This window comes from Muscardinus avellanarius (assembly GCF_963383645.1).
Source record: "Muscardinus avellanarius genome assembly, chromosome: 2".
NCBI lineage: Eukaryota > Metazoa > Chordata > Mammalia > Rodentia > Gliridae > Muscardinus > Muscardinus avellanarius.
The window spans coordinates 97,618,722-97,635,052 of NC_137787.1; the positions used below are offsets into that span (position 1 = coordinate 97,618,722).

Genomic DNA, 16,331 nt, shown 5'->3' on the forward strand with positions numbered 1-16,331 from the left:
ATGCTTGTAATCACACTTCCTGAGAGGATGAGCCAGAAGGATGAGGGTCATAGGTTCAAGGACAGCCTCAGAAACTTAGCAATGCCCTCAATGACTTAGCAAGACCCTGTTTCAGAATAAAAAGGGATTGAGGTGTAGCTCCGAGGTAGAATGTTCCTGGCTCAATCCCCAGTGCCAATAACTAAATCAAACAGCAACTTAGAACACTTTTTTATTCTTTTTTTTGGAAGGGGAAGGAATTCAGAAAACAAAATCCCACCAAAGCAATATATATACTCTCATAAATTAAACATCAAAATGAGATTAAGTGCATATAGTGAACATTCTGGTTCATTCCTCCATGTGCATCCCACCCACTGTGATGAGTGTATGAAGGAGCAACCCACGTCCTACTCATTAGAATCTCAGTGTTCCCTGGTGCAAAATATTTACAGACCAGCAGATTTGCAATTGGAGAAGAGCAGGTTAGTAGCGCCTGATTCATGTACACAAATTAGGTTTGAGATGCGCTGCTATCCCATAGTAGCATCTCATAAATGCTTTTCAAGTGACTGAGACACCATTGTCATCACCATTTGCCACTGCTAGGAGAAGCTTTGGACATATATCTCAGGTTGCTGGACAGTTATTATTGACTTCTAAATGCCATGAAGTTTTAAAAATATCTAAGGAAATAGAGTACTTTTTAATCTAATCAAGTTCTGTCATAACTGTTTCCAGCCATCAGATCAGGAAGAGACACAAAATCTAACTGCAAGCAGGGTATGGTGGCCCATATTTGTAATCCCAGTATTTGGGAGTCTGAGACAGGAGAATCACAGCTTTGTGGCCAGCCTTAGATATAGATACATAATGAGGCCTTTGCAACTTAGTGAGACCCTCTTTCACAATAAAGAATAAAAAATACAGCTGTAGGTATAGCTTGGAGGTAGAATGTCCCTGGGTTTAATACCTCAACAAAAAATTCAACTGCAGCCCATGAAGTATGAGAAGTGTTGTAGGGAACCTGGGGAGGTTCTAGGAAAATTTTGTTGTTCCTAAGATTTGAAAGAAGAGACACTTTCTGATTGTTTTGGTCATTGATTATTCTGGGAGATAAACCAGAAACTGCTGAGCCATCCTGCTCATAATCTGAGGGTCAGACCACTACTAAAGGTGGCAATGCAGAAAGTGAAGGAGAGATGCTCTGTCCCTGATGATGTTACCTCTCCTGGAGCATGCATTTCCCCTGGCCTTCTTGTTATGTCAGCTAACATGCTGGTATAGTGCTTAAGCCAACTTGGGCTGAAGTTTTTGTTAGTGGCAAAGCATCCCAGTATAGGAGACAAAGGGCAGTTTTACTAATTGAGTTTAAACTGATTTCATGTCCTCTTTCTTTCTTTCTCTTTCTTTCTTTCTTTCTTTCTTTCTTTTTCTTTTTTTTTTTTTTTTTTTGGTGGTACTTTGGGTGGAACTCAGGGACTTTCTACCTCCGGGCTATACCCCAGACCTACTTTATATTTTATTTGGAAACAGGGTCTCACTAAGTTGCTGAGAGCCTCACTAAGTAGCTGAGGCTGACTTCAAACCTGCTGTCTCCACCTCCCAAGCGTAGGAATTATAAGCGTGCACCACTACACCCGGCTTCTTCTTATTTTTCTGGGAACTGATAATTGAACCCAGGAGCATTTTCCTCTGAGCTAGACTCCCAGCTTCGTTTTATTTTTTAAAGTTTTTAAATAGGGTCTGGCAGCTGGACATGGTGGTGCACACTTGTAATCCAAGGATTTGGGAGGCTGAGACAGGAGGATGGCTGATTGGCAGCTAGCCTCAGTTACTTAGTGAGACCCAGTTTCAAAAGAATAAGAAATAGGACTGTATGTGTAGCTCAGAGGTAGAATGCCCATAAGAACTATCCATAGTACCATGAATGAATGAATGATAAATGAATGAAATACAATAGGGTCTGGATATGCTGCTGAAGGCCTCCCTAAATTGCTGAAGCTAACCTCAGACCTATGATCATCCTGCCTCAGCCCCCCAAATACTGGAATTATAAGTGTGCACCACCAAACCCCTTTCATGTGCTTTTTAAAAACGTGAAGCAGTTCTGATGTCATCAACAACTGCAACATCATTATTTAGATTTTCCACCTATCCAACCTCCCACTCAAGTTTCCAATACCGTGAACTCCCAGTGGAAACTCCCTGAGCAGTGTAATTGAAACAGCGTCATTGGCAACTCCTCCTAGCATGGTGTCAATGCAAACTCACGCACAGTGAATGACTGGAAAAAGTGCACCACGTAAAGGTGTTTTCCAAAATGTTTGCAATTGCTTTGAATTTAATTTTGTTACATCTTCTCTTATTGAAATCTACCAGAGCTCATCAATAAAGTACTGTTGCTAAGAAATCCTCATCCACATTGCTACAATTTTAATTCTAAATGTTCCTTGGAGGTCCAAGTGTTGAGGTAAGGGCCTGGACCCCTAACTTGATGCTACTGGGAAGTGGTGGATCCATCCAGATGTGAGGTCTACTGGCAGGTCTTTGGGTGATAAATGAGCTCTAAAAGGAGATTGTGGTACCTCACTTCTTTCCCTTTTATCATCTTTGCTTCCCAGCCATTAAGGGAGTGGCCCTCTAGATCTTTTGCTCCTCTATTACCACAGGTCCAAATGTAATGGGACTAACTGATTATGGGCTGAAACCTTCAAAAGTGTGAGCTAAAATAAACCTTTGCCCTTTAAGAGCTGATTTTCTTAGGTTTTTGTTATAGAAACAGAAAGCTAACTAATACATCATATATAATTTTACTCACCTTCATGACACTTCTGGATAGTTGCTTTGAATGTTCCTTAATTATGGAGCATGAGGATATGTATGTAATATTTGTTGCAAAGGAAAAGGATTATTGCAAAGGAAAAGATACCACTAAGTCATATTACCCCAAATTGTAAAATCTTTGGATATTTTATATTTTATTTTTCTACATACTGAGAAGTATGTGCATAGTCAGGTATGTGCCCTTCTTGTTTAAGGGTCACAGTTGCTGGAAGCCACAAGTTCCGTTAAATAAGCCAATTTCACAAAAAGATTTCTTGTTCATGGTAGAGGTCACTCAGTGTTGGTGGTTCAAAGAGAGTCAATGTCAGAGGTAATGCTGCAGGATGAAGTCAGAATGCCCTCTCCTTGTCTGTCTATGAGAGCAATGAGCAAGATGTTTCTTATTGCATATAAGTTCTTTGGTTGAGAGAGGTGCTCAAAGAGAGAAGGAACCATGAACTGAAAGTCAGGACTCCTACTCTAGTTGATAATTAGGTGTCAAATTACTCCTCTGAGCGCCAATTACCTCATTTACAAGATGATGGGTTTCCATTAGATAACAATTCTTATCCATGATGCATATTAGAATCACCTGAGGATTTTAAAAATATAGACAGTTGGATCCCATCACCAGAAATTCAGATTTAATTAGTTTGAAAGGAGGTCAGTGATGTAAATCTTCTCAAATAGATCTCATGTGCAGCTGTAATTGAGAACTAGTAGATTAGATATATTTTTTAAGAGGTGTGATCATTTTATTGATTTTCGTGAGCAACAGGAGGGTAGATTAATAACTATCTTTCCAAGTTAAGAGACCAAAAAGACGGTTTCATTAAAAAGATAGAAATACAGAAGACAGTTGAAGCCCTATGCCATTCAGAAGTGGCATGGGGGGTGGCGATTGGAATGAAAACACCCCCTAGATTAGATATTTTTAAGTCTCCCCAGCTTGAACAATTTATTATTCTAGTATTGTGCTAGAAGGTCTTAGTTATATTCAGACACTGTTTTCACAAAAGAAGAAACGTCATCTAAGGGTCTTACATACCAGTTCCATCTTATTCTGTCTTCTACTTATACCCAGTTCTAGACAAACAAAACTACAGTTGTAGAAATGACACAGAAAAGCATAAACAGCATAGTCCTGAATTGGGGGAAGGGGTAAATGTAGGTTTCTCTGAAGCCTTCTTATGTCCTTTTCGCTGACTCATGAATTGGGGTATAGTTTTGTCATTGCACCCAGATTTACTCTGCCTTCACCTCCACCCATCAACCAGAAAGGGCATGTAATCGGTTTCAGGAGAGAACACATGAGGGCATCTAGCCATGTTTGTGTGTGTGTGTGTGTGTGTGTGTGTGTGTGTGTGTGTGTGTGTGAAATAAATGCATTTCTGGTTTGACATGGATAGCACAGACAACATACTGCTTCCAGTGCCAATGTTTACAAACACATCTATCAGAATAATTAGCTCAGACAAACTATTTTTAATAAGTTTGCATCCCTGGATTCAGTCTTTTCTGATGAACTCCAGTATCCCAGGCTAATGCCTAGAAAACTATTTTTGATCACCTCTTCTCGGCAGCTCTGGTGTTTGTTTTGTGCTTATAATAATGATGGATACAAAACAGTAAACTCTGGGTTTCAGAAAACTTAATAGGCTTTTCAGATAGGCCATTTTCACCTATACTCCTCTTAAGTCATGCATAAAAAAATAAATCATGATTCTACAAATACTTTTCTTCAAAGACTTGTGATAGGATCTAGGTCACATGATTTCTGACAATTTAACTAAATACTGGGACAAATTTTAAAAATAAAGAACTGAAGAATTACAATGCCATTTATCATCTTATTCCCAATGAGATCTTAAGCAAATAATTTATTTTTAATCCATTTCAAAAAGAAAATATTGCATTCCCACTAGTTTGCATTAGTTTTCTTAATGAGCATGTTGAGTAAAACAAATCCATGCTTGCATTAAAGTGAAATCCAGTTTCTTTAAAGCCTGAAAGAAGAGAAACTAATTGACATAGCAGTGTTACATGACCGACTGAGGGAAGATAAGAAAACAGATCCTTGCCAATATTTTTCTATGTTCTTGAGAATTCCTATTTGAAGTACATTTTTGTGTTATGGAGAACTGAACCCAGGGGCATTCTACCTCCGAGCTATACCCCTAGCCCTATGTTTTATTCTTTATTTTGAATAAAGGGTCTCAGTAAATTGCAGAGGGTCTATTAAGTAGCTGAGGCTGGCCAGGAACCTGTGATCCTCCTATCTCAGCCTCCTGAGTATTGGGATTACCAACCTGGATCACCACACCCAGCTGAATACTTGAGTTATGGTAAAATATATTGTGATTCCTGAAGAGCTCAGGGCTGATATAGTTAACTCATGAGTCTTGAAATTTCATTAGTAGATTATAATTCATTGCAATGAATTAGCTTGGGTGGTGGCCAGGGCCAGTAGGGTGTGGCTAGAGAAGGAGGCCCTGCAGTGCATCCTTGGGGATTATATATGGCTCCGCCTCCCCTTGCTGGCAGGTGGCTCTCTCTTGCTCCCAGCCTCTGTGACATGAGGGGCTGAGCCTCTGTACTCTTCCTCTCTGTTTCCACCACCATAGCCTGAGCTCTAGCTCTGCACTCCAGCCTCACATGAACTGAATTCTGAGAGCCCCCAAAAAACCTTGAGCAAATAAAACTTCCTTCCCTTAAGTTGTATGGTCAGGTTTTAGAGTATAACAGTGAGAATACTGACTGAAACAACTTGGTTAACTTTTTCAAAATTGAAAGCAGAGATTATGTGACTTTTCCTATTGAAAGTGATGCTTTCTCGTACTTCAGGACTTGGAGTTAAAGGGCTAAGGAGAATATCTGGTACAGTAGGGCAATAAAAGAGATCCAGAACCAAATTTGACAAATCCTGCCAACTTTACAATTTTTCAGCTGTCGAGCCAATCCTGAAAGCCCTGCCTCAGGCAACATGAAGGAATTTTGCTAAGCCAGCCTATGTGTGGAACATTCTACAGGTACACAGTGAACATCATGAATAACAACTAAAGGTGAGTTTGTATACCTGCAGAATAGCAATATCCAATATTTAAAAACACAGCAAAACATAAGACCAAGTGGATAATGGGTAGAGGAAAAATGCTTCTCATGAGTGATTCTGGCAGCTATCAAGAATAATGACCAAAGTTTCAAAAGATTTTAACAAGCCTGAGGGGTATTACTTTAGAATAATAAGAGTGGGGTATGTGTGGATACATGTTAGGGGAGGGAATATCTTAAGAAGAAAATACTATTTTTTTTTTCTTGGAGTTAGCAATAAGGCAAGAGCAAAAAAGAAAAATCAGGCATCCGCTAAGCTCCACTCCTCACAATCAGTGCAACACCACCACTTTTCAGCACAGAGCCAGGGAGGGCAGAGGGGCAAAAAGGTTACAGATGGAAGAACTCCAGCTCACACCAGCCATTCCATGCTCCTCTTAAATGGGATGCTTTGTATCTAGGTACTGGGATAATTGGTAGACCGAGGAACAGGGAGACGTATTGCTGTATTTCCCTCTATTACATCCTCCCAATAACCATTGGGAGGACTAACTCACTCTGGTATCCTTCATTCCAAGCCAGGCAATATTTCATATTAAAAACACTTTCTTACCAAAGGGGGAATCACCAATTGTTCCCCTCATCAAAAAACATTACACCCAAATGTGCTTAATCATGGGTCAGTTTGGGCTTCCTTCCATATTAATTATCAGGAAGAAACCTCTTGGTCCAGTACAGTCTGGGGCTCTTGCCAAAGGACTAAGTCCAAAGTGAGCGCCACTCTTGCCAGCAACAATTTGATTTAGATCAGAATCTACGGGAGGCAGGCTGGTTGAAAAGAATCAAGAGGCCAAAATTGGTTGAGTGAAATTAAACATAAGTGTTGCCATATTTTTCTGGGTAAACAAACATCCAAATAGGATGACAGTTATCCTATTTCTTCATCGTAGCATGCTGCTAGTAGTTAACGAAGCAGTATCAGAATGAGCATAGCTAGTTCTCCATAGAAATATTTTCTCACCCCCAAAGTCCTATTCCCAGGAAGAAATCTTCATGTTGAATATATCTGTATACCTCTGGAAAGAAATCACCATTAAAAACATTATTTCAAGGTGAACATGATGAAGCATGCTTGTATTCTCAGTAGGTGGGAGGCTGAGACAGGAAAAATACAGGTTCAAGATTAGCTTCAGCAAGTCAGTGAAGCCCTCTACAACTTAGTGCAACCCTGTTTCCAAAGTAAGAATAAAATAAAATAGGGCTGGGGGTATAGCTCAGAGATAGAATGTCCCTGGGTTCCATCCACAGTATCACAAAAATAAAAAAACATTATTTCCTTAATTTGAAAAATGAAACATATCATACTCATTTCCAAATTCATATCACCTCTTTTTGGGGAGAAGACAGAGCTCTAAAATTATACTTGTTTCTAGAAGACAGAGCTCTAAAATTATACTTGTTTCTAGAAAACACACATATTTAATATATATTCTCTTAGTCAGTTGCAAACATAAAGAATCTTTGAAACATCTATTGCAATAGAATGTATCTTTAAAAAGTATAAGTAATGAATCTCCATACAAGATTTTTATTCTAACTGTGACTACCTCTGACTTCAATTGTGTGAAGAACCCATAAAAAGAAGTGTACCTTCATTGGAGCTTTAATGTCCTCATATTTAATTTTCTAATGGCAGCATTTCAAAAGAAAAATAGGATGTGTATGTATGTATGTATGCATATATATATATATATATATATATATATATATATATACACATACACTCACATTCACTCTACATGTTATGGACTGTAAAATTTAAATATATTATGTATTTTATAAAGCTCAGCAGAGTCAAGGGCATCAGCCAAATGACCTGATAATCCAATAAACTATGGAGAAGACACTTATGCCTAGATAAAAGCTTTGGATAAGCTGCATATTTGAACTATTTAGCATCACAAATATTCTTAGCAGAAAGCTATTCAAGGATGGCTGTCACTTAGGCACTTCTAGAGAAAGAGCTATCAGGTTGATAGGCTTTGGTTTAAAAGGGAGGCTTTTATGGGAGAATATAAATATTGATTTCACTAACAGATTCAGAACAGTTTATGAGCTTGTGTACATAAAATGAACCTTTCCATTTATATCATTGTGTTCAATTTCAATGGGGATTTAAATGCCAAAGATTTTTCAAAAAATCTTGAAAGATCCTCCTTGGCAATAATAATTTGGAGGTTCTGATTTCTTGCTTCTTAGAAGGGCTCAAGCTTTTGAGAATTTGAATGATAAATCACAGCAGAAGAGACCAGAGTTCTAATGTATTTGTTGATTTCTATGAAACTAGACATCTACTCATCCACAGAAAAGGCTACTTTTCAAATTAGACATCCAATGAATAAAAGTTGACAACTCACAAGATTGTATGCTAGTGGCTAGAATGAGATACAAAAATAGAAAGACAGCTCTTGCCCTCAAAAAGACCTCATGTTTTAAAGAGAACTAAAGGAGAATCAGTAATTATATGCAGATATACCAACATTTAGAAAGATAGACAAACATGCAAGAAAGTTCGATATTTTTATGAATATATGTTACGCTCAACTTGACACATAATTATTTTTACTTGTGCACAGGTCCTAAAGATATGTGCGTTTCTTACTAATGCAATTTGGTGAGTATTTTAAATTTCTTACTTATATATAGATAGGCAATAGGATAGTAATCTGATTCGCAAAATAGGAAAATAAAATGAAACCTGAAAACCAATTGGAAAAGAGATGAGTAACCTAAAGCCAATATAAAAACTGATCTTTACAAAAGAGGATACAACGCTATACCATATTTATAGTTTGGAGGAAAACTCAGTGGTCTTTTCTAAAGAAGAATTGCCATAGATAATAAAAGCTGAGAGTATTCTTTAAATAATGAAAATCCCTTGCAACACAACTTATTGTCAGATTAATTTAAAAAATATGAAATACTTAAAACAATGTTCCATGTATAGTATAATCCACACACATACAAACATGCACAAAGAGGATTTTAATATAAATAAGGGCAAATATAGAACAAAGTCAACAAAGATACACTCATAGGAATAACTGTGCTTGCTTTAAAGAAGCAATTGGTTTTAGGAGTTTTCTTTGAAATTTAGGATTTTTCCACAATATATTTCTCCTTGCCATTTACAGATTTACAACTGAGAGGGAGGCTTTATTACTTTTTGCCATGATTAATTAATTTATGCTGATATGAAGTATATATGGAGAAAAGGGAACCCATGTATATTTTTTTGTAGAAATGTTAGGATAGCCGTTATAGAAAATAGCATGGAGGTTCCTCAAAACACTGAAAACAGAATTACTATATAACCCAGCAATCCCAAGTCAAAGTTATTTACCCAAAATACCTAAAATTTTTCTGTTGAAAGGATATCTGCACTCTCATATCCTTGTAGCTATTTGCAGTAATCAAGTTATGCAATCAATCTAAGTACCATCAACAAATGAATGAATGAGCGGAATGTAGAACATATACATGATATGAGATTATGAGGCTTTTAAAGGATAGAAACGCAGTTATGTGTCACAAGATGGATGGAACTGGAGGTTATTATACAGAATAAAATAAATCAAGCACAGAAAAATAAATCCCACATGTTTGTTTAAGTACTATCTAAAGCCACTGAACTCAGAGTAACAGAGGGTTGAATGATGGTTACTAGAGGATGAGAGGTAGGGGTAATGAGGAAGTAGATAAACTTACAATTGCTCACTGTTCTTAGTAAGTCATTAATAATAAAATTAAGATACCCATAACAAAACAAAAATCCTCAATTAAACAGTAGGAAATAGATTTTTTTTAAAAAATTGAGACCAATTGTATGGTATGATGAATATACTTAATAGTATGGTATTGTATGTTTTAAAATCTCACTAGGAGAGTAAATTTCAAAATTTCTCACCACAAAATAATAAATATTTGAGATAAAAAGACAATTATATTGATTTTTACTATTTTATATTGTATTCATAAGTTGTAAAGTCATTAAAATCATTTTCTGTCCCATAAATATATACAATTATAAATTGTCAAGTTACAATAAAAACACATATTAAAATATATAAATTATGAATTAGGGTAACTTCTTTGATTCAACTTTATGCTAAATATGATTTTTAGGTATGTGAAACCTCTTTATATCAGAATAAGCATCATACTAAATTCTGTTTGTCATCATTAAAACTCAGGATTCATGCCTGAGCATCATGAAACAACATATGTCTTTGGAAGGTTACAATTGCTTTCTTGAACTTAAAAGTCAGAAAAATCCCCTGAAGACAGGCTTACCTTCACTTAATTTTCACTAATTTAATTTATCTTATTCATTCTTGAGCTTGGATTTAATTTTTAGCTTGTGCTACTTCTTCAGGTTGTAAGTGCTATGTGTCAATCAAGTACTTAGAACAAGTTGCCTTTAAATCCAGAAGGCATACAAGTACCATTAATTTCTTCATAATCTCAAATTTTACAGATGTTTCTATACATTGCCTTTACATAATGAGAATACAGTCTTAATGTCTATGTTCAAATGAAGGCTTTTTATTCCTTAGATAATTTCTTAGCTCATAAAGTTAGAATATTAAAATTAGTTTTTAACACTGGTATTACAAAGCTTAGATTTCACTGATGGTTTTGAAGAGGATATTCTAAGTATGACCACAAATTACTATAAATATAAATGCTTAGTACTTTTCCATTTCAAATGACTAGAAAATCCCCCCTAAGAATAGTCAAATAGTTCTTTTACCTAGTGCTCACCTGAAAGTTATCTTCATGCCCATAATGTATAATTTCTTTTATGTAAGGCTTATCTTCTCAAATTTTCTCTACTCTGATTATTTTCTTTATAATCCCATCTCATTCTTCCCTTCACCTGACTCTGGGACTTGTAAGTTTTCTTCACAAATTTAATGTTGAATTCATTTTCTTTTGTTTTGATTTTCCCTAAAACATTTCTATTTTCTTTGATGAAAAAAACTGTGCTCATTATTTTATCATATAAACTTAAAAAAAACAAGAAAGACAAGCATAACAACTATTCCCTGTCTTAGCACTTAAATATCTCTTGCTAGAATAATGACTGTTCAATTTCAGTGAGTTATGTGTCTTTTTTTAAATCTTCAGGAAAAAAAAAACAACTAGCCATATTGGTCTTGAATTGTTAGTATGAAACAATCAAATTAATTAAGGTAAAATCTATAGGATTTCCTTTTCATTAACAACCTGAATAGCATCTGATCAAAGCTGGATTAGGACAGAAATTAATATAATAGAAGTAGTGATACAAATATATGTAGCTATTCTATTAAAAGTCCCCCATCACAAAGGATACATGTACCTACAGGAGAAAAACTTCACCTCTAAGAATAAAGGACTTTTAACTAATATCATCTTGTATTCTACCTATTCAGTTGGTTTCTTAAAAACCCTGAAATATCAGTCTAAGATAATAATCAGTATGCAGTTATGAGTAAAATGTTTTGGGTTCTTTAATATCATTCTTGGCCAAATTTTAAACTTTGTTATACAAGTAAAGCAAACTGAGGTACTCTAATAAACTTTGCTTGCCTAGGAGAGCAATTTTATTAGACAGTCATATAAAAAGATAACCACCAGTGTTTTATTTAGGAAAATAGGCATGATTTTTGGGAAAACAGAAAAGTATTCAAAAGAGACTTGGAGAGTTGTGGAAAAATTGGCAAGATTGAGAATGAAGAAAATTAGGATAAAATGTTAGAAAAAGGAAAACAGAATGCCAGTTTTGGATTTGATGGATGGTAAGACTACTAATTATACTGTCATACAGTAATAGATATTCTTTAACATATGCACATACACACATATAAATGTAACACATAATATGCTATAACATTATGATATCAAACTTCATAAGCACTTAAAATTGGAACTAATCTTGTAAATATTACTGTGGTTAAGGATATCAAGTTTGTCTTGGCATTGATAATTCTATTATTTTAATGTCTGCCTCCCTCCTAATCTTTATTCCAACCTTGTAACACTACCTGTAATAAGAGGATAACTTCAACAGGAAATAATACTGGAAATAGGTTTCTAGCTTTTTATTTGTTGTTCTGTGCACTTTACCTGATTCTTAAGATCCAATTTGGGACATGGCCGACCACCATTATAAGGTTTCTCCTTTAACCATTTGGATCGAATTCTCACTCCAATCCCACAAGATGAACTGCAAGACCCCCAGCTGGACCAATCACTTAACTTGCAATCAAATGGGCAGGGGATGACACATTCCTCTTGAATATAGCCTAGAAGAAAAGATTTGAGAAAGGGGAGTAATGTCTCGTCAAAACATACTTATCAAATTCACTTTCTATTTCCATCATTCCAATTTGGATTGTTTAATAATATTGGTACAATGACATCAGTTTTCTACTCAGATGAATAGACCGAAGTTTTAAGAGATTAAAAAATACAATTGGATCTGCATTCAAATTTGTGCCATTCTGTTTATAATCATAGGCATCTGAGATGGAAGAGATAGGAAAAAGTTACTTCTGGTTTCTGTAAAGGAATGAAGCAATTTGGGGCTAAAGAGGGAACCATCTCTCCTCTCTGGGCCTCTTGTTCCCCATCCTACAGGTCACCATCTGGAACAATGAGCATACTCTATAATCACCACAGCTTTCACTAATAATGGATTTTGATCCTCACTTTCAGTTAATGTGACTTGGTAGGCAGAGAGTAGACCACAGATTAAGAAAAGCAGAATATTATTGAAAATAAAAGTAAGGGAACAGTAAAAAGTTGCATAATGGAATACTGCACTGGAATCAAGAGATCTGAGTTAAAGTATATCTATGTATTCTAAATTTACATATGTCTATGTATTCTAAATATTCTAGAACATCTATCAAGTATTAAAGTTTTAATTGGTCTTGCTTTTGTCTTCAGCCTACTTCTTGTTAAAATATTCCCCTGAATAATTTTATTGTTTAACTATCATCTCTACTGATTATTACCAAATATACATCTCCAAATGCCAGTCTTGTTACTGAATTACATGCCACCTACTGGGCCCCTCTAGCTAGATGTCCAATTACTCCAACTTCCATATGTCTAGAGCTGATGTCATCATTTTTTTTCCTCTTATTTTCCTTGTCTCCATTAACTGTAACATCATCTGATTCCCATTCCCTTCTGTGAAGGCAAAAACTGTGAATGTGGTGGGGCATCATTTCCATAATTAGCTTAGAGTATATGCCAAAGATGAAGAGGACTTAGAAATATAATTAATGTGCCAAATACACTGACCAGTTTGAGTTAATCAAACAAGAAAATATCCCGAGTCTGCCTGGCTTATTCAGATGAAAGCTCTGAAATGAAAGGCTGGGACCATTTTGAACTGGCCTTAAAGAAGCAAATAGCCACGCCATGACATGGGGTAGTCACATGGCAGGGAACTTTGAGCACCCCACAGGTTCTGAGGGTCGCCCATGGAGGTCAGCCAGCAAGAAAACAGGAACCTCGCAGTCTTCTAGTTGCATAAAGATGAAATCTACTGAAAACCCAACAGAGCTGAGAAGGGGAACTTTCCCTCATTGAGCCTCTAATAAGCCACGACCTTGGCCCATATTTTGAGTATGGTCCAGTAAGACCCCCTTGAGAGAATCCAGAGAAGACAAGCCTTGGCCCCTGATCCCTGAAAACTGAGATTATAAAAGATTCTTTGAGCTCCAAAGTCTGAGGTAATTTGTTATGCAGCTATTAAAAACTATGAAATTATTGCCAAGTGTGGCGCACGCTTGTAATCCCTGTGCTTGGGAGGCCGAGACAGAGGGATCATGCAGGTTCGAAGCCAGCCTCGCTGGCTTAAGAGACCCTGTTTCCAAATAAAATATAAAATAGGTCTGGGAGTGTAGCTCAGAGGTAGAAGGGTTCCATCCCCAGTACCACCAAAAAGAAGAAAAAAAAAAAACTATGAAATTACCAAATTAAAAATCTCATCTTATTTCCACAGACACATTGCACCATTATACCCATGTGTTAATATACGCCATAAATTTATATGCTAAAACTCATAAGTATAAATATGTCTGCTAATCTTCAATTCCTTTGTCAGTCCTTCCTTCAAGATCTCACCATTCTTAGTCCAGAATAATACAATATTCTTCCCATGAGTCTTACTGTTGTCCTAACCATCCTCTCTATCCATCAATCACTCTGAGGAAGAGTTTTGAAAATCTGTACGAACTTATGTCACTCCTCTCTTAACTCTATGCCAATGCTCGGTGGCCTTGCAAACAAAATTCCAACCCACTACAAAAATAGAACAAAATAAAACTCCAGCTTCTTTGTGAAATCATCTAAGCAATGGTTTTCAAGCTTGCTGTAAATATAACTCCACTACCTAAAAAGTACATGGACCATTCAGTGAGAATCTTAGCAAAGAGGACCCAGGTACTGGCCGGTTTTAAAGAACCCCGAAGTGAGTCAGTATACTTTCAAGGCTGAGAGCCACCTCTAACTTCTTTTTTCTCCCATCCTTTCTCCTCCTGTATCTTATTAAATTCTATTTACAGTTAATATCCCTTCTTCAAAATAGTTATACCCTTGCTGATGCAAAACAAGTTGTTTACCCAACCAGCTCAGCATCCCAGGTTCTTTACTGTGGCCATTATCTTGCCAGTGTAGTTGACCACTTTGTGCCAATATTCAATATCCTTCTGCCATTTTAGGTTGGCAAAACCTCAGACTTCAATCATCTCACGGGTCCTTCTTGTTCTTAACGGAGGCTAATAATGTAGAAATGAAGAGAATGCTAGTATGACTGGTGAAACTTAATGTGTACTTTTTACCTTCTACCACCTTTTCTCATTGCCTGGGCATTCTGAGTTTTCCTCTCATTCTTTTGTCTGCTCTTTTGAACATTATACACCTGTCTTCAAACATCTAAGACCTTACCTCGTCCATCCCAGAAAACAAAAAAAGATAGAAGGAAATGAATAAGAATGCCTTTGATTTTCTATTGGCATATCTTTATGCATGCATGGCTTTTCTTCGTACTAAAATGCAAAAGGCATCTATTTCCCCATATTAGGCATATTCTTTTCTTCTATTTCTTTAGGTTTTTAGTTTCTTTCAGACCTTGTTTCCTAGGTTGTTCTCTTTCCTCCTCTCCTCCCTCTGTCTGTCTCTCCTTCACTCCCTCACTTAATTTTCTATTTCTCTCATTTTAGTATTAGAATAACTCTACGCTCTCCAAATAATACTCACTGGTAAGAACAAATATACCAATCTAAGAATAATCAAGAAAGATTTTCTGCAATTCAAAAAAGTTCCAATTGAGATTATTAAAAGATTAATCCATTGTTGTTTAACAATTTTCATTCTATAGTCATTTCTAAGACACTTTGATCACCAATTTAATATAGGATATACAGTAAAAACTAAGTAAAATATTAAAGAGAGGCCCCAAGTACTATCTAATTTTACAGAGAAACAGAGTCACCAAATGATTTCATTATATCAAATTTTAAAAAGCTTCAGGGCTATAAATTAAATGGGATTTATCCTCATGGCATATAAACTTCAAATATGCAAGTCCAAAATTCCAGATTTCATACATATAAGTTTTAAATATTTGAATGTCTGCATAGATCCTATTCTTAAAGCAGATTAAAAAGTAGACATCCTTTTAATGGAATGAGATTTTTAAATCATCTTCATCTGTACTTGCATATTGAAGGATTTTAATTAGCAAGCCTGTAGCAATACTTTCCCTTTCCCCATGATAAGAAGTAAACCCAGAGGATCTTAATGAAAGTCAAGGTTATAAATTCAATGAGTATAAAATAATTTTGAAATTTAACACGACTAAGCAACAGTGACATTTATATTTTTCAGGGAATTTTCATGCTAGAGTATACCCCAAAGGAAAGTCCACAGTGAGAACTATTAATAATTGCACATTCTAATATCTATCCCATAATTGAAAAGATTGGTTTTACCCTCACACTCAATACTTACAATTTTGAGCAACAGAATATGAAAATATAACTTATACACAAGGTTAATCCACTGTATAAAAATTCCAATTTCTAAGTTATAGAAACTTCACTAATGTTTTAAAAACTAATTTCCATAAAATATGCCAATACTTTAGTGGCAACATTTTCATAAATTGAAATCCAGTTACTATGAAAGAAGCAAGTGTTTTGACCAAGAAGTATTTTACACCACAGGTTACATGCAAAATACATTGCTTGGATCATCCTATTACTTGGCCAAGGGATGCCTTAGAGTTCTAGTTTAGGTATCTGTACACATAAAATTAGGTATAAAGTAGTCATTACAGAATTACCAGTAGGGAATACAACCAATCTGTAAACCACATACATTATACACATAATACATGCTCAGAAACCTCATAT

At 35.8% G+C, this 16,331-nt stretch overlaps 1 protein-coding gene across 1 annotated transcript in view; it reads right to left on the minus strand.

Moving 5' to 3' along the window:
- The window catches only part of THSD7B (thrombospondin type 1 domain containing 7B), a gene marked incomplete at both ends in the record, with an annotated part of 783,939 nt that overhangs the window by 212,123 nt on the left and 555,485 nt on the right, over positions 1–16,331 (minus strand). Inside the window, one exon of the mRNA XM_080689965.1 lies at positions 12,028–12,206. Within this exon, the coding sequence (XP_080546091.1) occupies positions 12,028–12,206 (179 nt within the window). The remainder of the gene's footprint in view (positions 1–12,027; positions 12,207–16,331) is intronic.